Here is a 20,575-nt window from a genome sequence, read left to right as displayed (position 1 = left end):
ACATGGTGGCAGGGATGGGATGAATGGTGCAGGGTAAAGAATGAGAGGATGAAAGGTACGGGAAGAAGGATGTGGGGTAAAGCTGCGGGCAAAGGAAGAGTGAAGGATTTTGGGCAGTGCCGTGTGAAGCCAGGAGTTGGATTCAACAGTCCTTGTGGGTTCCTTCCAATTAGAGTCATTTTACAGTTCTATCATTCAGTGAAAAACCCTAATCCAAGCCATAAACTGTATGTGTGGTTCCTGGGCAGTTACCTAAGTAGGGGACGGGGCTCCCAGCGCTGTACCTGCGGCAGCGCCTCCGTACTCACACAGGCCGACAGCACCCGGCCGCCACTCTCCCGTTCCCCCGCGGCTCCAACTCTCCGCTCGGAGCCCCCACGTGGCCCGCAGCCCAACGCGCTGGGGCTGGGTGCTGCGGGGCGGTCCCCGCGCTGGCCCCGCCCGGCGGAGCTGTTCAGGGCGGCGGGTGCTGAGCAGCGCCGTGCCAGCCAGCCGGGCGGGGCCGGCGCCTCCCCGCGCCGCGCTCGAAGGTGCCGGCGGGGGGAGCCGGGCCCGCCGCTGCCGCCGCCGCCGCCTGGGGCCATGGCGGCGCTGGTGCTGGTGCTGCTGGCGGCGCTGGGCGGGCGGGCCGTGCTGCCGGGCGCGCGGAGCGCGGCGCCGCTGTCCGACCTGCGCTCGCAGATCTCGGGCGTGGAGTCGCTGCTGGAGGAGTTCCGCCGGCAGCTGCAGCAGGACGAGCCGGGACCGGCGGCGGCGGCGGCGGCGGCGGGGGGCGGCGCAGAGCGGTGCGGCGGCAGCGGCGGCTTCTCGGCCAGGCCCGACTCCATCATCCGCACCAAGGACTCCATCGCGGCCGGCGCCACGTTCCTGCGGGCCCCGGGCGGCGCGTCGGGCTGGCGGCAGTGCCTGGACGCCTGCTGCGCCGACCCGCGCTGCACGCTGGCCGTGGTGCAGGGGCCGGGACGGCCGCGGGCGGCGGCGGAGCTGGGCTGCTTCCTCTTCAACTGCACGCACCGCGGCCGGCCCGTCTGCCGCTTCGCCCCGCACCGCGGCTACAGCACCTACAGCCGCCTCGCCCCGCCGCCGCACCACGACGACGACGCCGCTTCGTCCCGCGGGGCGGCCCTCGTCCCGCCCGACCTGCCAACGGGTAAGGGACGCCGTGCGGAGAGGACGCGGAGATCGCGGGGGGGGGGCCTCGCCAAGATGGCTTCGGATTCGTGCGGGGGCAGCGGCGACCCGAGCGCGGAAATGGCGGCGGCCGCCGGCAGCGTCACCTGCACCTACGGGACGGGGCGGGGGGAGCCCGGGTGTGAGGGCACGGCAGGGCAGGGCCGCGGGGCTGCCCGTGTGGAGCCCCAGAGGGACCGCACTGCGCACGTTTCCCGCACGCCCGATCTGGGATTAAGCCTTCTTTAGATTGCCGGGGTCAGGCTGAGGGAGGGGACGTGGTTTCTCACATAGACTGGAGGTAGCGTGGGAGATCCGTGTCCAGGCCACAAGAAGAGCAGCGGTTTGATCAGCCCTGAAGGATATTTGAGAACAATCCAAAGCAAAACCCTGTCAGTGCAAACAGCCCTGTATCTAGAAGCATGAAGTCGATTTCTTAACATCTGATCAATAGAGCCTGTGCTCTGTCCGGCCTCATTGCAAATACGTTCCGTTGTTGAATGGTTGCATCTGAACTCTTGCAAATTGCTGCGTGTCCTGTTGGGTTTATTTAGGAGTCTGCCCTGCAGGCGGTATCAGAGGCAGGAGATTATGACTCCTCCATGCAATTAAGTCGGAGCTGAAGCAGAGCCACAAAAGAGAATGAGCTTCTACTCAAACATCTGCCAGCCGTGACATAAACCACGAAAGATAAATAAAATTAAGATGAAATTATTTAGCCGTTTGATATCATGTTACTGCTGCAGTCTTAAATTACACTGAAAATTAATCTGGACAATGTGATGAGGATGGATGTCTTTTCCCTTATGTCACCACATGGTTGAATTGGGGAAATTATCTTTGGTTTCAAGATGTTATGTCACCGGGGGATCGTGCTTTACCTGCTCGTTTCTTTCACAGTACTGTGGTGTTGGGTTTTCTGTTTCTCTTTGATAGTCCCAAACCAACGCCTGTCCATGAATATGGTGTCCCTGTAATTCAGAAGTATTTCTGAGCAGTAGGGTATGGCAATCGCTATGGCAGTTTGGTTTTGTTTGTGTTAAAGACCTTCAAATCAAGCCTATTGTGTTCCCCCTGCTTATGAAGAAGGAGTTGCTTATAAAGTCACAGCTCCTTTCAGATCATGGGGCTGCCCTATTCCATGCTACAGTCCCTCTCAGATCAATTTTTTCTTTAGTCTGGCAGTCGTACTTTTGTCTTGCGTTTTGACAGGGCTCTTTCTTAGAGTTAGAAGGGAAAACATCAAGTCGTGTAAAGCAGACAGGTGGCACACAAACATTTCCCAGCTAGGAGGCAGAGGAGCGAGCAGTGCTGATTCAGCCCCAGGTCAGTCAGAATCATTATCGTCTTTGGACAATGATGAGTAAAGTGAATAACTTGTAAAAACTTTGAATAATTCATAGATACCAAATAAGAGTTCCCCTGGCACCACACTGTTGGTGTTTAGGAAGTGTATTTTTTTTGCACCTAAATGGTGCTTTTTAAACATCCTTGGTTCTATAAACTGTGTGTGTAAACATTAGGCAAAGCTTCCTGTGCCAGCTGGAGCACTAAGAACTGTTTCATATTTTCTTATATCAGATTCTGTTTTAAGTTATTTGTACATTTTCCTGTGTTAAGGCACTTGCATTGGAATTTTCTGGTTTTGGTTTCATCTGTTTTTCTTTGAAGGTTTCATTAGAGTGTCTTAGAGAAAAGCAATAGAGAGAGGGTCTGTTCTTCTGTCAGTGGCAGTAATGTGTACCATTACTTGGGCAGGTTCTTGAGACTGGGCAGGAGTGCATGCCAGGCAGATCCCCACACTGGTAGCAAACACCTTGTCTTTCCTCATGCAGCTCTACCCAAGGAGAGGATTTACAGGCATGGGTTTAGGAGTTGCTTTTCAGAGGTGAGCGTCAATGCTCTTTGCATCTACTTTCTTCACTCAACTTGTTCTATACTCTGACTGTTGCGTGTTCATCCTCATGAATAATGGAAGGAAGATGTCTCCTGCAGATAATTAGGCCTGAAAGTTCTATTTTCAGTAAATCTGGTGTAGTTTGAAGAAGTGAGCTGTGTGGATTGCTTGCATGGAAGCAGAGAGCAAAGACCAGAAAGCACTGTGCCACTTCAGTGTGCCAGGAATACACTGTGCTCAGAGAATGAATGAAAGCTGGTCAGGGAATTGCAAAAAGATAAGATCTTGTAGCTAGAGTATAGAATGCTGATGTATAGAACTAGATCATATCCCTCTCTTCCCTGCACCTCCTGAATGCTGCAGACAAATTACTTAAGCCGCATTTCTCAGGCTGTTTCCCTTTAGGTACCATGTGCTTTCTTAGAAATAATAGAAAGGCTTGGGTTGGAAGGGACCTCGAGGATCATTAATTTCTAACATCTATCTCACAGGCAGGGTTGCCAGCCATTAGATGAAGTACTGGATCAGATTGCCCAGGGCCCCATCCAACCTGGCCTTAAATACGTCCAAGGATGAGGCATCCACAGCCTCCCTAGGCAACCTGTTCCAGCACCTCACCACTCTCTCAGTCAAAAACTGTTTATAAACTCCCTTTAAATACTGAAAGGCTGCAATGAGGTCTGCCTACAGCCTTCTCTTCTCCAGGCTGAAAAAGCCCAGTTCCTTCATCCTGTCTTCATAGGAGAGGTACTCCAGCCCTTGGATCATCTTTGTGGCCCTCCTCTCGCCCCTCTCCAAAAGCCTCACATCTTCCTTGTATTGGGGGGCCCCAGACATGGATGCAGTACTCCAGATGGGGTCTCATGAGGGCAGAACAGAGGGGGACAATCAACTCTCTCACCCTGCTGGCCACCCCTCTTTTGATGAAACCCAGGATACCATTGGCATTCTAGGCTGCGAGCTTTCTTAGCCTAACCTGAAAAGCTTTTGTCCTGATTGGGTGGAACTACCCATGGGAAGGATTTCCACGCCACCTGCTTGCAAGGTAACAGCTATTTCCTGAAGATGTGAACCAAAATATATACGCTTGTTTCAATGAGAAGACATGAGTTTGTTTCCTTAGTCGAAGCTTAGCTTTTGAAGAGCTTTTCTTCTTCAACCTGCACTAGGTTTGGAGGGCAGCATCGGAGCACCATCTGACAGCACGCTCAGTGAGCAGATGCAGATGTGCTGAGGTGGTTTAACTGCACGGTCTTCCCATGAGACTTGGGAAGATTGCTGCTGAGTGCTGAGTAGTGTTTGTCCTGCACAGTGGTGAATCAATAACTTAACCAAGAGGGAAATATGTTTTATGTAAATACTTATTGAATTCCCTTTGATGAATGACCAAGCCTCTCTCTTTTTTCCTTTTAATTTGAAGAAGAAGAATTCGATGAGCCTCCAGTGTGCAAAGCGGGACAAGATCTTGTGCTGCAGTCACCTGTCGACTGGGTGATTTTGGATGGTCGCGAAAGTTCAGACGACCACGGAATTGTGCAGTATGAATGGACGTTGCTGCAAGGTGATTCATCTGTTGAAATGAAGGTACACATGGAACCGCACATGTAGACAGTTATTTGCAGGTCGTTGTATTCAGTGTAGCTCAGGTTTAAATGTAGGGCTAAAAATATTAATTGTGTTGGAATGAGTATGGCTAACAAGCACCAGGATTAGGAAGACAGCACAGCCTGGACTTTTATTTCTTGTGGGTTTTGTAGTTCATCCGTATCCAGTGTGGCATGTAACAATCAGCAGTAAATGTGTAGGTTCCGATGTTGCATCATGTTTCAGCTACGCTTTCTTTTCTTGTTGTTTGTTCTCACTGAACTTGTTTTTCAGCCTATCTGATCCAGGTTAGAGACGCTTCAATAATTCAGTTAGTGAAACGAACAAGGTATTTTCACCAGCAGTGCTTGTGGAAAAACTGCAAGGAAATATGTGATATAGACCTTGTAAGATATCACGAGATCCTATTCTATTATACCTGCAATTGGGTTTCAGCTTAAAATTAACCATCAGGAGAGGGATTCTCCATTCTATCCTTGTTTACAGCTCCTATAGGAGCAACAGAAAAGGAAAGGAGAAATGCTTCAAACCGAGAGTGCCAACTCACAGCCCGAGCACAGGCTGTGGTGTTCAGGGCACACCGTTAAAAGGGTGTGTGCCATAGACATCACTGTTGCTGAGATGCTGCTGATGGATAGGAAGAGTTTAAACAGGACAGGATCAGCAACAGGAACAGCCCGATATCCAAGAGCCACCATAAGTCTTCTGCCTGTTTGTAAGGTCCTTAAACAGAGACCAGTTGTTTATTTATTTAAACCTGTAAAATTCTCACATTCATCTCGGTGATTTCTTCATATTTAATAAATAAAAACAACTTTGAGAGGCTTCTGATTAAACAGATGCTTTTCCGTTGTGCTCATACTGTTGTGTTCAAATGAGCAGGGATTTCTCCCACAGGTACGTACCCTGATGGTTGTCCTTTGCAGCTTTATTTTTAGAGATCCGTGGATAGCTGTGATCATTCATACGCATTCAGTTTGTTATCCTCGGTGCTTTCGTTGTCGTCTTGATGCCGGTGGATTTCTTGTGATCTATTCTTAGTAGACTGTACATGAAACCACAGCTGCCAGGGAAAATGGGATTGTGTTTATTTATGATAACTGGCACCTGTTGCTTTGTAGTTAAGTACCAAAAGTAAACAGAAAGTAGCTGACATGGAAAGACTGCTATAAAGAGCTCTTATCGTATTGTAGAGAAAAGACAGTGGGTTTTTTGTTTTGGTTTGTTGTTTTTTTTTTGTATTGTGACTTCTTAGCTTAAGGATATTGTGCTTCTCAGGTTGCTGAGATGATTGATTAGATGTAGCTGAGAAACTCTGTGGCAGCTGTGGGTGATTGTTGGTTTTTTTTAATGCTGATTATCTGGAAAGTTCTGTTTTGAGCCAAAGTTTGGAACAAAGCAGGTACAGTGAGGCATCCTTCAAGGCAGACTGGAGATACAAAGGAAAGCACAGGGATGGCGTGTTCTGAAGACAGCTGTGCTTCTTTGGAACTGCACTGAGAAGAGAGCTGCACTTTGCAGTTCATGGGTTTTAAATACCACACTTGCTCTCCCAGCCGTCATGGCGAAGGACAGCAGATGCCTTTCTGAGCATATTTAGTTCTGTAATACAATAAACACTCTGCAGTGTCATATCCATCCAAAGGAGGTAATCAATAGAAAGCTGAGATTACAGTACGTTTCAGTAAACACAGATGGAAAGAAATTTCGTGTTAGGAAATTAACTTCCTGGAATTAAAAAATGAATTAATCAATATACACCTTTATAAAGGTAGGCCTAGGACTCTTTTAATGTATTTAACATACAAATTCCAATTCCCTTTGTGTGAAAAACATTGCGTAGAAATAATATAGACCTAGCCCTACAAGTTGTAGACAGATCCTTTATTGTAGAGAGCAGTGAAGCCATTGCTGCCTACAATTTCATGAGGAGGAGAAAGAGAGAGAGATGCTGGTCTCTTCTTCCTGATCACCACTTGTAAAACATGAGGCAATGGCACAGAATTGCACCGGGGTAGGTTCAGACTGCACATTAAGAAAAGATTTATTTACTGTGTAGTCAAGCACAGGAGCAGACTTCCTAGTGGGGTGATGGGTGACCCATGGCTGTCAGTGTTCAGAGGGCATTTGGACAATGTCCTCAATAATATAGTTTAACATTTGATTGGCCCTGAAGTGGTCAGACAGCTGGAACGGATTTCTGAAGGTCCCTTCCTACTGAGCTATTGCATTGCATTATATTGTACTGTATCATGTTTCACTCTATTTTGCTCTGCTCTGCTCTACTCCAGTCCCATATTTGTTCACTGTTTCTTTTGCCAGGTACCACAGCCAGGAACGCTGAAGCTGTCTCATCTTCAGGAAGGCACATACATTTTCCAGCTCACCGTGACAGACACCGCTGGTCAGCGGAGCATGGATAACATCTCCGTGACTGTTCTTCCCATGCCTCATTCTGCAGTAGGTGAGAAACTGACTGTAGCCTTTGCCCATATGACAGCCAGGATATGCTGCTCAGAGCAAGGGTCTTGATGGAGGCAGAAATCTTATTCTCTGTTTCCATCATATTATTTCACCCCTATTTGTTGTATAATAACATCTCTTTCCATGTTGAGTTGTTTCAAATTGAAGAAGCAAACATCATGTTTGTTAGTGCAGTAATACTTCAAGCTTTTAAACATTCATACTTATAATGCTGATAAGCAGGTAGGGTTGGAAATACTGTCATATGCCATCAGACATACTGTAACTGCTTGTTGTGTGATCAAGAGGGGTTTGGGACAGGACAGGGCTTGTGCTATAGGGAAGACCCAATGCACTTCAGCTTTACCGTGTAACGTTTGTTAAACAGTGAAGCCTTATGTTATTGTGAAAAGCAAAACTAGAACTGACCCACCATTTTTTAAACTCTGAGCTTGAGAGAAATATAAAAACTTAAAAGGTAGAAAAGAAGGCAGATTTCAGTGGCTGTCAGTTTGGGGCTCTTTAATTATAATTATGTTGTAATTAGCAGGATGCTAGTACAGATCTGCTGCTACAGCATAAAGGGTAAACTGGCATCATGAATGCGTTCAGTTGACCCAGTGAAAGCTCTGCACCACTGCAATATCAGTACATGAGAGTAGTGTTGTCCCAGTGGCAATAAATAGGTATTATGAAAAACCGCTTACAAATCTGTTTAATATCTGTGCTCCAGTAATGGGCAATAGAGTTCTATTCATTAATGCTTAATTCAGCAAAAACAGACAGAGAAGTTTGCTGATTTCTTTATTTTTTTGCTTTGAGCATCTGTGGCATCTCTTGAGTGGAACATGTAAAGGATTTGCTTTTTGTTTTGTTCCTGGTCCCCCAGTTATGCTTGCACTTCAAGCACTACTCCTACAGCTAAACCAGTGCTCAGTGCCTCAATGCACACAGGACCTGTACTGTTATTAGGACTGAAGTTAATGAGATGCATTTCCAGAGTATGATTTGGGGGGGGTTTAAACATATTCATGCGTTCCTGCCATACTTTCATTAGCAGTGCTGAGGTTTAATGTTGTTGCTGTGGTGCATAGCAGTATGAAAACCAAAGGCTGTCAGTTGCTTATGCAAATTGGTTTGCTGTTAGAACCGTAATCCAACACTGAATTTGATAGTGCTTTACAAAGTGATGAAATGCACTGCTGTTGGAAGGAGGTTTGGGGTTTTCTTTGGTGCTGCAGATTTTAGTCATTGACTCAGTACTTACTGTTTGGATTTGGCTTTTGGTAATTTGAACATTGTTTCTCAACAGCCTGTGTCGGGGTTTGCTCTCGCTACCAGTTTATCTGTGATGATGGTTGCTGCATTGACATCACATTTGCTTGCGATGGAGTGAAACAGTGCCCCGATGGCTCCGATGAAACTTTCTGCCAGAACCGTAAGTCTCTATCCACACGGGATAACACTGAGTGTGGAACTCACTGCAGACTGTACAAACAAAGGGAAATGATGGTCCCTTCCATGGTTTCTCCTCTCATGAACAAGCAGCTTGGTACCAGCATGGAACCACTCATTGGATATAATATGTGAGAAAGATTTAGATCCACATAGAGCAGATGCTCAGAAATCAATTCCATTTTCTTTCAGCGTATATAAAAACGATCAGAGGTCTCCAAATGACAGATTTTGAGTTAGTTTTCAAAACTGAAAAGATTTGTTCTTTCTGTCTTGATCTGAATGAGCATCTCAGAGGTACGCTTCAAAGTGCAGCTCAGTCCCTCACTAGAATGTGAAATGCTGGATATTTGAGCGCACAGGAGAACCAGTTGTATCACTGTTGTTCTGTTAGTTTTCATTATTTGCCCCCTTCATCTGCCTGTGCTCAACAGAGTGAACAAAAATCATCAGCAAGTGAACTGTCTGTCATGATGGCTAACCATGCTCGTGGATATGACAGTTGCTGGATTCCACTTTAGAGTTCATGGGTATATTCTTGCTCTATAGCTGACTTTGGGCAAGTGGTAACGTGCTCAGTACGTGGAACTCATGTTTCATCATATGTTTGAACCTAGTGAAGTTGTTTAGTCTACCTCTTGAGGTAGACTTGCAGAGTTCTCCATCAGAATATAACAATTTTGGTCTTTGGTTCTATTAACACAGTCAGCCCAGGACGGAAGACAGTGACTCATTCAGCCCTCAGCACTACTCAGCAAAGGACCGTAGGACTGACAGACAAAACAGACGAGAACTTATCTGCAGAAAACACCCTGAAAGCCACCGTCAGAAATCAACTGCTCGTTTCACTGGATGCAGACCTGTCCAACCAATCGCTTTCTCAGGGACCAAAACCACAAAACAGTGGATTTGTGCCAGGTAAGAACTGAAAAGCATCGGTTTCAATAAGTCACCCTATCTTGAGGAAGAAAATGTCTATTACCCTAATCTAAATTAAACTGGCTTCAGGTGTCTGCTCGAAAGAAAACTTTTGCAAGAAAAAAAGAAAAAGAAGCCAAAGAAGCTTGCAATAGGGAAATTACCAGAGGGTATTGCTTTATAATTTTCAAGTCTGCTTCTTACTAGATGCAAAATGCAAAGAGAAAGCTTAAATGCAGAAATGCCACACACAAAAAATACAGTCTAAGGAGCAAAACATGCAGTGAGCTAAATATAAGCTCTGTCCTCCACAGGTTCATCTGTGTACACTGATGTTTTATTTGTAGCATGGTACCTTCAGCAAAATGTAACAAAGCACTATTCAACCTGAGTGAAAGTAACTGTATCTCTTCTGGCACTAATTGATGGTTTGTTTTTTATGATTTTTGTTTGTTTGCTTGTTTATTTTTCATTGAAGTCGCATCTTGATTATTATGGGAACTTTTTTATGAGCTGTACCTCCAGGGCAGGAGTAATCTTTCATCACTACAGAGTAGGTTTGGTCTTTGGTAGCAAACAACCCCAAGTCCCCAGTAGTATTCTCCCTACTGGCTGCAAGCCCGTTGTGAGTCACTGTATAGTGAGATTACGGGCACCAGTCATCAAACATTGCCTTGGTAAAGCTCCAGAAGCTGCAATGAAATTGGTGTGCCTTTTAAGGCAGCCAAAATACAGGTGGTTCCTGCTGGTAAATTAAATGACCTGAAATGGCAATTGAATGAAAGCAGATCTGTGCGCGGAGCCTTAAATAAGTGCAAGACCTCCCACTTCTATTTCTTCAGTGTTTGGACAGATCTTTGCTTCTCGGGATGCAGCCGATTATTTTCTTCTTACAACAAAGCAGTGCTTAGTGCCCTCTGCTGCTGGCTCTCACAAAGGGCACTTCTCTGGTTCACACTTGTATCTTCAGGTTCTTGAATTTCATCTGTGGAGTCTGCAAAGGGTGTGAAAATAACGATCAACAAGAACTTGTTTACTTCAGAGAACATTTAGAAACTTACTGCAATACATTCTTCCAAGTGTTCCCACCTTTTCTGCCAGTGTAAAACATTGTTCCTTATCAGAGTGAGTTAAAACTGCAGTCTGCCCCAAACCTGTTTGGCTCTCATAGTTCTGAGTGACACCTGATACAAGCCTACCTAAAACAGAGGTCAAGTTGCCAAAGGGCATTGCAAACTCTACTGGAAAGCCAGCTGCTAACTGTCTTAAAAGCCACTGGGCTCGTGTAAACTAAATTGAGGTCACTAAGCTTGGCAACCTATAATCAAATATTTCAATCAAATGTTATAATCAGAAGAATCACGTAAGAGTGATGCCTCTATGCCGTCATTTCAGTGTCTGACCTTTGCACAGTAACTTGCACTGTTCTTGCTCTGAAGGTAGCCTGAAGGATGGTTGATTTGGCTTAGAATAACAAGAGTGGAAAGCAGAAGTCAAAACCCTCTCTTAGTGGTGCACACATTCCACTGGGTGTCTGACTGCTGGTCCTTTCTGAAGGCATGTATGTATATTTAAGCCAGCGATTGCTGAAAGTCAGATAGCCACTGTGCTTGTATGCTGTAGGGAACCTGCTTAAGCAGAGGGTTGGACTGGATGACGTCCAGAGATCTCTTCCAACCCCTAAATTAAGTGATTCTGTACAGGAGAATAGTACTAAGGGAAATTTATTCCAGAACGCCTTATCCTCCTAATAATTTTACTGTTCCCAGTTTCCCTCGACCTGCTTTCTTTGCTCTACTAGACCCTCAAATTTGGCTCTGATTTGGTACGGTTTTTTGGTAAAGAGTTACACTTTGATATAAAATGTGAAAATGTACAAGTGCAAGGTAAGGACTATCTAAAACTTCTACCTGACGTAGCATGGGATTTAGTAACAGTGGAGTTATAAAAATAAAAGGTCATTCACTGTTGACAATGGATGATCCCTATTCTGCATGCCTGCATTTCCAGTGAGGTTCCTTTACAGCAGTGTGACTCCAGGGGAATGCTAAGGCCAACACAGAGCCTACCTTAGGAGCCAAGTGCAGAGTCTTTTCTAACAGACTCATGATTTACTTTCATCCAAGCTAGAAGACCAAATATTTTATTCCATAGTTGGAGTGGATGCAGGAAGAGGAATTTGATGTCAATCAAGGAGTCCTTTCCCTTTGCAGACATACCTCCAGAGTGAGGTAACCCTGACTGCATCTCCTCCAAAGGCCAGCACAGCAGTTCTGCGTGGCTGCCTCCAAAGTGCCCTGGCATCAATTCCCAGGGAAGCTCTCCAGCCAAAATGAGTGTTTGGCACTACTGCACTTGTAAATGAATTCAATAAAAAATTAGTTGCAGCAATGGACCAGGTTCTAAGCATCACCAGCCGTTCTAGCCATCATGCTCATTGTTGACAGGTTAAATTCATAGGAAGCCTGAAGATTTTCACTTGCCAGCATAGCGAACTGGAGTGTATAAATCACCGTAACAGCTTTGCTTTCCCTTGGCACAGGGTCTATGCATCACTCCAGGCTGCCCACACCAGCTGTTCTGCAGTACTGTTCAGGGTGGGATTACAACACTTGACTGAGTGCCCAAGCATTAGTCATGTTTTCACTGTAGAGGCATGAACAGCAGTAGCTGTTACTTAGAGCTGAAATTTAGGGCACCTGGAACGGGCTATAAACTGCAATTTCCTCGACACAGAGTAGAAAATAAAGAGAAAGTAAAAATAAAGCCAAACTCACATAACGTGCTTTAGCAAGCAGGCAAGAAGCCTAACTGTGTAAAAGTTAAATCACTTTTTATCACTTATTTCTCCTTTCTCTCACTCCCTAGACAAAATCTCACAAGTTACTTCCATTCTTCTTCCTTTTCACCTGTTGCCCAATGGGTGCAGACACGTGCTGTCGGGCTCCCAAACCTGTTTGGGTAAATCCATGTTCTATTTGATGAACAGATAAGATGTTGAATGGTATTGCCCTCAATAGCCTCCAGTCCTGTAGGAATAGCCCTAAATCCTAACAAAACTTACTGCTGCAAGATTAGCTGGAAGGATTCTATTATCTTTCTGCTCTTTCAATTTTTCCCCACTTTTTTCCCATTTAGGTATATTTGCCAAAGATCCTTACCAGCAGTTGGCTTAAATGTTACCCTTGCTCAAACAGAAGGGAAATAAATTTGCATTCTGACCTGGTCTTGTTATACAGACAGGAGCGGCTCTAAAAAGAAGCTGATACCTTCTGGGAATTTCCAAAATGAAGAAAAATATTCATGTAATTCATTTAGGGAAGCAAAACAGCTGCTGGTTTTGGTCTCAGTTACACGCAGCACTGGTACCTTAAAGCCAGCACAATTTACACTTGGCATTCCCTTATATCCTTTCACATGCCCACAGAACTCAAAGAAACCTTCAAGTGAGGAGGAAGAGGAGGACTGTAGCTTATTTCTGAGGCATTTCCTGGCACGTGATGTTGGTGCTCATATACGCTTTGCCTTAATGACAGCCCAACAAAACCAAGAGCCTGGAGGGCTGTGTTGTGTCTTAGTATGGGGACATGAGTACTAACCTCACACCTGCAGCAATGGAATAACTTTGGCTTGAGTTGAAAGGTTTTTGTACTTCCTCCTTACCCTGATGAGACAATATTCTTGCTTTCTTGTTGGGTAGGAGGTAGATGAGCTGCCTGTTCAAGCTCACTGACTAAACGCTTCCTTTTCAACACCCACCTTTAAATGGTTTTCTGACAACGCAGCACAACATTGCCACTTTTGTCACTGCAGAGAAAACAATCTTCCAAGAAATGTTCACATCGCAGCCAAAGGGGCCAAACACAATCATTACATTAAATATATATATACATATAATATATATATATAATACATATTGCGTTGTTACAATGTTGTGTTGCACCCTCTCTTCCATGCGCAGCTGGGACTAGTTCATCATCTTTGAAATATTTTCCTAACAGACTTTTGTGTCCTCCAAGAACTTCAGTTCTGCCTCTCTGCATGGCAGATAGCAGGCAAAATGAAGGTAGTTTGGGCAGCTATATATTACCCGCTTTATAAGCTAAAAGGACGAAGGTAACATAACTTTGAATGGCCTCATTTTCAGCTGTATGCAAGTGCTTTTAGTGTGCTTTAGCTCATATTGATTGGCCCATACCCTGTTATAAAAATATTAGAAAAGAAGAATTTACATCTTTTTTCTTCAGCGGTTGAAATGCACTGTGTGGTTTGTGACGCTAAAAATGAACTTCACATCATTTCAAAGATTCAAATCAGTTTTCACTTGTCTTGCTTGACTTTATGCAGATAACAGCTCCTCAGGGAAAAAAACAAATGATAAAAATGGAAATGGCGTCATCGTGCCAAAGAGAGATCAGCTCGGAGATGGTCGTCCAGTCCCAGAAACAGGTGAGTTCTGACCACATGAAGTCATTTTGAATTACATCAGAATCTGTCAGTCAGATAACACAGACCCAGGTATTACAGTCAAGAGTTGAACAGTGTGCTTCCATGCTCTGAACCATTCTCAGCACACGTGATCACGCATTTTAGTTTCTCAGTGTGAGCTGCACCGAACGTTATCACCAAGCTGATAGACCAGCTGTATTTTTATAGAAAAATCTGAGTTCTTCCTCTACTGTTTCTTCATGGTATTAAGCATAATCTCTCTTACCCTTTCTGTAGGTGCTGTACTACCTTTGGCCTTAGGTTTGGCCATCACTGCTTTACTGCTACTTATGGTTGCTTGCAGACTGCGTTTGGTGAGACAGAAGCTTAAAAAAGCTCGACCCATTACATCTGAGGAGTCCGATTACCTCATCAACGGGATGTATCTCTAAAAATCAGAGTTAGGTCTGTTGTTTTCTCCCCTTTCTCGTGTCCATGAACCTCTGCCTCTAAAAAAGGACCAAAATCTTTAGCTAAGTTTCAAATGTAGAAGAAGCTTCCACGGTAAGGAAACATGTTCTCCCCCCTTCAGTGATGAATACAGATGTGGGTGGGTGCCTGTATTCAGAAGCGTTCAGGCTCCAGAGGGTAGCTCCAGCTGGCTGTTGAAGATGCCACGAGGTGGAGAATCCCCCAGGGGACTTGGGATGCCCTCGTCCTCCCCATGGCTACCAGGGCCCTAGGGCCAGAGCACTGGGGCAGCCAAGGCCAGCAGGTCCCCGTAGCATTAGCAGGGATAGAGGGCAGCTTGTCACCACCCTGCTGCAAACAGCACGCTCTGCACTGGGGACTGGGATGCTGTGGACCAACATGAGTGTACCATCCAGCAGAGATGGATCCATGCACTTTCCACCTCTGACACTTGGAATGTTACCATAAAAAACAAATTGTTTTGCTTTGTTAACTAAAAGCAATTGCCATCTAAGCACCAGCATTTGTATTGACATTTGGTATCTAAGGAATGGAACGCATTTTTCATTTGTAGTTTAAACCTCTGAGCAGCTTACAAAGTCATGCTTACTAAATGCTAAAATGAAAAAGGCAAGTACTCAAAGCTGGGACTTACCAGTGCCCGACAGCCTGTTGTATGTGATCCCAGAGCTGCATCTTTCCCCATATGGCAGATTTCAGCCTTTTGCACCCGCAGCTCAACGTGCTCCACCCCGTGAAAAAGCACTGGGCAGCGGCTGTTCTTCAAGGCACCAGCCCCAGCCTTGCTATACAAACAGGTTAGCAGCACTGGTATTCTGCTGAGTAAAAACCAAAGTTAATTCTAGGCAGATGGGCACAGTCAGTGAGACTGACGCTTCTGGCAGTGATTAAAACCCGGCTGTGCTCCCCCCACAGTGAGGGATTCATGCTGGTTAATTCTTAGCTCCCTGCAAAGCTTGAAGGCTTCAGCAACGTGTCCCCATCCCAGCAAAATTCTCATAGAATTAGAGCAAGTAATCAGTATGTGTGAGTGAACTTCAGACGTGTTAACAGTAAACTGTGTACAGTACATGTTATATATACACATATATATATAGACACCATGCTGTCTACTTTGTTTGACTGTCCAAGGATGTTGCATTCATCATAGGTCCCAATAGAAATGGAGGCAAGACGAGGCATGCATCTTTTTGTATGTCGTCTTTTTACTTCGGTATCTTCAAGTCTACGAGAATACTGCCATGGTATACAAATAGTTCTTTGAGTTGCTCAGTCCTGATTACTTTATGGAAAATAGCTCTAATAAACCTATTTTATTCATACATTTATTGCAGTGAATTTACCTTCAGCTACCAGCTACATGTTCTTACCTTCCTGTCAGCAGGTAGGATAGCACAATAGTATGATACTGTGGGCAGACAGAAGCGTGTAGAACAGCCTCTATGAAGTGGCCTTAAAAGAAACTGGGATGTGTGGTACGGGGGAACTGTAGGGACATTTTGTTGCAGGAAGGCTGAGAAGAAGAGACAGAGCTCCCCTCTTTAGCCACTGCCAGCATCAAGAGCAAGGCTTGAGCCATACAGCACACCTGCTTTGGGTGCATTTCCCAGCACTGCCTTTCAGACAAACTTATATACACGTAAGTTCCAGAAGCACATTTGCAAAACAAGAGTGCCGAGACAGACAGCTCCACTTGTTTTTAAACCCTAAATAAAGCATAAAGTTCCAGTCCAAACTGCACATGGCAGGCAGGAGGCAGGGAACAGGGCACCACAAATGCAACACAACACAAAGGCCTCCCCACATCAGGAACCCATTGTTCTGCTTTCTAGTGGCAAAAGCTGAAATAGTACAAGCAATGGGAAAATAACTAGAAAAGATTCAGAGAGAGCTGTCAGATCACAGAGGCAATTAATACATGGTGATTAATGTGAAAGAAAAAAAACAATCATTGACCAAAGTAAGAAAAGGCAAAATTATCTGTAAACAGGGAATATCTGGGGGAGGGAATGATGTGTAGAATTACGTTCACCATACATTTTTCCAACTGGTAGTTAGTTCGAGTAGGGTGCAAGAACACAGAGCTATGAGTACATGTCCAATACAACAGAAACACCTGCGGGGCACTGAATGCTGTTCTGGACCTCTGGAGCACAGAGCAGCCTGCAAGCACTGAGCCACCACAGAAAGCCATAGCAGAAATGAGCTTTTATAGGTTTCAAAACATGTAAACCCATTTTTTAAGCAATAGAGCAGGAAATGTTAACATAGTTTTTCATACCTTCTAGTTCCTAATGCGCAAAGGAGATGCACTGACAACACTTAAATTCGGAACAACTTCCTTCAGCCATGTTGTTCCCCACAACTGCATGGGATCAGCAGTGCCCATAACCACCAGCAGCCCTGTATTTAGAGAGAAAAGCCTACAACCCTACCACTGGGAGGCCCAGGCAGCTGCCCTCAGCCACAGAAGGCAGGTGGAAACAACACTGCACACACACAGAACTCACAGGCCCAGTGAGAACCTGCTCACGTGCTCTCCAAACACGCTGGTTTCCACTGCAAGAAACTCCCAAGAAGCACCACACAACTGCACTTACACACCAGACTTGGGAACTGCTGCCATGTGCTGCATTAACAAACTAAAAACGGACACATTTGTGGTCATTCAGCATTTCTTATACAGGTTTGCCTTCTTTTTGGATGTGCAAAGTCCTGTGAAGGCAAAGATTTTTAGTAATAAAAGAAAGAAACCCGGACATCTACATACAGTTTCCTTTCAATTTATTTGGCAAAGTAGCAATTCAGACATTTCACACAGCATTTATTCAAGCTCTTCAACTCTTCTGCACACCAGCTTGTCCTCCCAAGAAGCTCGTACTTCAGAACCATTGCTCCACCATGGAGGGGTCTTCATTCCCCAGTTCCTAAATGCTGCCCCTGCATGCTCCGCTCTGCCCAAGCACCCCGACTGCCACCAATTCCTTCTGCAGAACAGGTGCCTCGTCGCAGCCTTGGTCCCTGAAGTGTTCTCCCCACAGAGCCGTCGCCAGGTCTCAGCTCTGTCACCTCTCCTGCCTCAGCCTCACTTGTTACACTGCGTCCAGATATAAGAATTTGGAAACAGCTCAACTCTTATCTTTCCTTTGATCGATTAAATTAGTGAGATGACGTAAATAAAGCTGAACTCAAACTGATGATACAGTGACCAAAAGGCTGAACATTAGCATGCATCATTTAAGATAGTTCACTTCAACACCAACAACGAGATTCACAGTTGATTGTGGGTTAGTACAAATTCGTCAGACGCAGATGGGTTTTTTCCGAGCTGTGTTTTCTAGAATACACGCTGTAGTAATTCCTTTCTAAGGCTAATCCTCGTGTGTGCGCTCCCAGGCTGCGGTCTGATCAGGAGGTGATACATCGACTTCCAAACATCAGCGTGAATTGACACATCGCTTTCACACAGGAATGAGGCTGTGCTGACCTTCCAAGGGAAGGTTATTTCTAATGTTACCTCTTTCAGATCCAGAGGCCTTGGAATTTTTTTATAACCTTTGTGCTTTCAGTGATCAATCCTATCACAAAATATCGCTGTTCTGCCACAGACATCCAAATGCATTTTGCAGTGATCACGATGGCTGTGTTTACACTGGTTATCTTACTCTATAATTCTTTTTATCATTAAGAAGAAAATAATAACACACTGCCTACAATATTTCCCAGTTGCTCAGATCTGAGCAAGAAGGATCAGACGTGATTCTCCGCTCTTCCAAAGCAGCTCAATTTGCTGTGCTGCTTTGCATTTTCCTATACCAAAACAAGAAAACAACTTGGGGCAGAAAAAGAGATACAAAGCCTTCCAACAATTCTTCTATACGAAAACTGAACAACTGTAGCTAAGAGTCCAGGATTCGCTACTCATTCTATGTGTATCGAGTTTCCCTTGTATAGCAATAGTTTACTTTTCCTAAGAATGGAATTTTTCCAGAGTGCCCAGAGTCAGGAAGAAAGAACATGAATTCAGCACGTGGCCTTGTCAAAAGCAGCTTTCGCTTTGAACCAGGCTAGACATTGATCTATCTCCTACCTTTAAATAATGCAAAGATCTGTATGCCCGCCACATACTGATCCTAGTCCTCCACACAAGCACAATCTCCCTCCCACTTTTAGCTTTATTACCCCAGTGACTGGGATGCAGCTCGCACTGTATTTTTGGAAGTAAATCTACGTTTACCGTAACAGCAGTGAGCTGTAAACCAAAACAGTTTCAAGTCTTCATTAACTAATTTTAGAAGGAATGGGATAAACCACGTCTTTTATGCCCAACTCAAACGGCAACGTTTAGTAAGAGCAGCCAACTTTGATGTTTCGAAATTCAATATATACAAATGCCTGGTTTTAAGGTAATAAAGCAGCTGATTGTATCTACTACATGCTAGTCTATGACACCATGTCAAAAGCTTAAAAAAAGAAGTTCATCTCCTTTTAGTAGCATCTAGCAGACATCGGAACACAGAAAACCTGGTATTGCCTATGTAGTGTCATAAGGTGCACAGAAGCAGTTTTACCAAGGGACACAGGAGCCAAGAGAAGTGAGTGTTCAAGTACCCCCATCAAAATTAGAGTTCACAAGCTATAGATCTTCATCCGCAGTTCATCTGCAGAAATTCACTTTGAACAGATGAAAGTAAAATAAAGGCATGTTAAATAGAACAGTGCCCACATAAAACTTTTCCGCCATGTCTTTATCAGATTTGCCTTGAGCATCTAAAAAAATAAAACAAACACCACGCTTTTCCATGCTGATAACAACGGTATAACGAAGTCCAAAACAAGCTGCAATGCTGTTGGTTTTCAAAAAGCTTTTAGAACTGGAGATGAGCAGTCCACTGTAACACTATGTTTGGGTCAAGATGATGTAGCTTTTACAGTTCATCCCTGCAGAAAGAAAGCACACACAGTTATGCTTTTACTCCCTCTAGAAATCACATTTGAAAAGTCTTCTTACTGTATCAGAACACATTTAAGGGCTCAAGCAAACCAGCAGCATTTCAACAATCCATTCAAGCATTTAATCAAAAAGGAAAGGCAACAGCAATCCCATATTGTCTCAATTATGTGACCTATTGTGAAATACAAGTCCCTCCTCTACTTCAAATAGACCATTTACTTAAGTGAACGTCTCCCACACCACCAAAATCAGTAACTTCTTAAGAAAAGTTACGCAGCTGCCTGTCATCCAACCTCACTGGCTCCATGCTGACAAGAAAGATCATCCAGACCATCTACCTCACATCAACATCATAAAGTCTGCATCAACTATTTTCTTTCTTTCTCAGAGGAACTCTACTAGCTCCTGAAGGACTTAGGCACTAAATCATACTGTATCATCTGGGAGCTGTTACATCAGAAGGAGGTTCAAGCAGGGGAGAGGATGCTTCAAAGAAGTCTCTAAATCACTGTGAGGACAAAGGAAAACGCAGGCTTTTGTTCCTACACATCCTATATAAAACATGCTGAAACAGGGAACCCATAGAACCCATATTCCAACTGTGACATTATATCAGTGATTTGTTTAAATATTCCCAAAGCATTAGCTTTAGTGCCAGATGTCCATCAAATCTGAAAGCTGTGCACTAGCACTATGAATGTTGGATTATTTAATCAGGAATTATTCTTTCCCCCCCCCCCCCCCCCCCCCTCACCTACAAGGCGCAAGCAATCTATAAACTGAGTTTACTGCACTTTTTCTTTTAGTAAGTGCATCACTCTCATTAGCCAAAGCTAACGTTTGAATTAACAAAACCTTCGCTAATGTGATTGCTGGCTCAGTACACACCAGTATTTCCAGCTATCATGCAAACTAACCCACAGAAAATATAGTGCAGCGTGCACACAAGCAAAAGCTTTGAAATTACAAAGGCGTTACTGTTCACAAGTCATAGAGCGTGGAACGGCAACATGCACATCATTTTAAAAGCAACTGATAAGGCTTCTGTAACCAGTTCTATCTAATGCAGATGGAATACAAATCTTATGATTTGTTAGAAAAATATTTGCATTGTTTGCACTTTGCACTGCCTTCTATAGCGTAGGTACTGATAATACAGCTTCAGAGTGCCACAGGAATTGAAAAAGCAGTAA

General features: G+C 44.6%; 2 protein-coding genes across 9 annotated transcripts in view; one reads left to right on the top strand and one right to left on the bottom strand.

Moving 5' to 3' along the window:
- Positions 1–443: 443 nt before the first annotated feature.
- LRP11 (LDL receptor related protein 11) lies at positions 444–15,750 on the top strand. Its single transcript, XM_015858115.3, has 7 exons — positions 444–1,150; positions 4,488–4,651; positions 6,995–7,136; positions 8,448–8,573; positions 9,296–9,508; positions 13,856–13,957; positions 14,234–15,750. The coding sequence occupies exons 1-7, from the start codon at positions 583–585 to the stop codon at positions 14,386–14,388; spliced, it is 1,470 nt and encodes a 489-aa protein (XP_015713601.2). The 5' UTR covers positions 444–582; the 3' UTR covers positions 14,389–15,750.
- Positions 15,751–17,195: 1,445 nt separating this feature from the next.
- The window catches only part of PCMT1 (protein-L-isoaspartate (D-aspartate) O-methyltransferase), a 30,513-nt gene continuing 27,133 nt past the window's right edge, over positions 17,196–20,575 (bottom strand). For all 8 annotated transcript variants that reach the window (XR_014944786.1, XR_014944787.1, XR_014944785.1 and 5 more), the window contains one exon: positions 17,196–19,369. Coding sequence is in view for 3 of the 8 variants with exons in the window: in XM_085543472.1 (XP_085399598.1) it covers positions 19,329–19,369 (41 nt within the window). In the remaining 5 variants the exon portion in view is untranslated. The remainder of the gene's footprint in view (positions 19,370–20,575) is intronic.

Source organism: Coturnix japonica, chromosome 3 (genome assembly GCF_054131305.1).
Source record: "Coturnix japonica strain WE chromosome 3, WE-NBRP24, whole genome shotgun sequence".
NCBI classification, from domain to species: domain Eukaryota; kingdom Metazoa; phylum Chordata; class Aves; order Galliformes; family Phasianidae; genus Coturnix; species Coturnix japonica.
Note: the sequence above shows the minus strand (reverse complement) of the source record. Positions and strands in the feature narration are given on the sequence as shown.

Bases quoted from the DNA above. Each gene is read 5' to 3' on its own strand.
- LRP11 (XM_015858115.3), top strand. From the start codon at position 583: ATGGCGGCGCTGGTGCTGGTGCTGCTGGCGGCGCTGGGCGGGCGGGCC. The intron at 1,151-4,487 runs GTAAGGGACGCC...TTTAATTTGAAG, and splicing joins CCCGCCCGACCTGCCAACGG to AAGAAGAATTCGATGAGCCT. The intron at 4,652-6,994 runs GTACACATGGAA...TTCTTTTGCCAG, and splicing joins ATTCATCTGTTGAAATGAAG to GTACCACAGCCAGGAACGCT.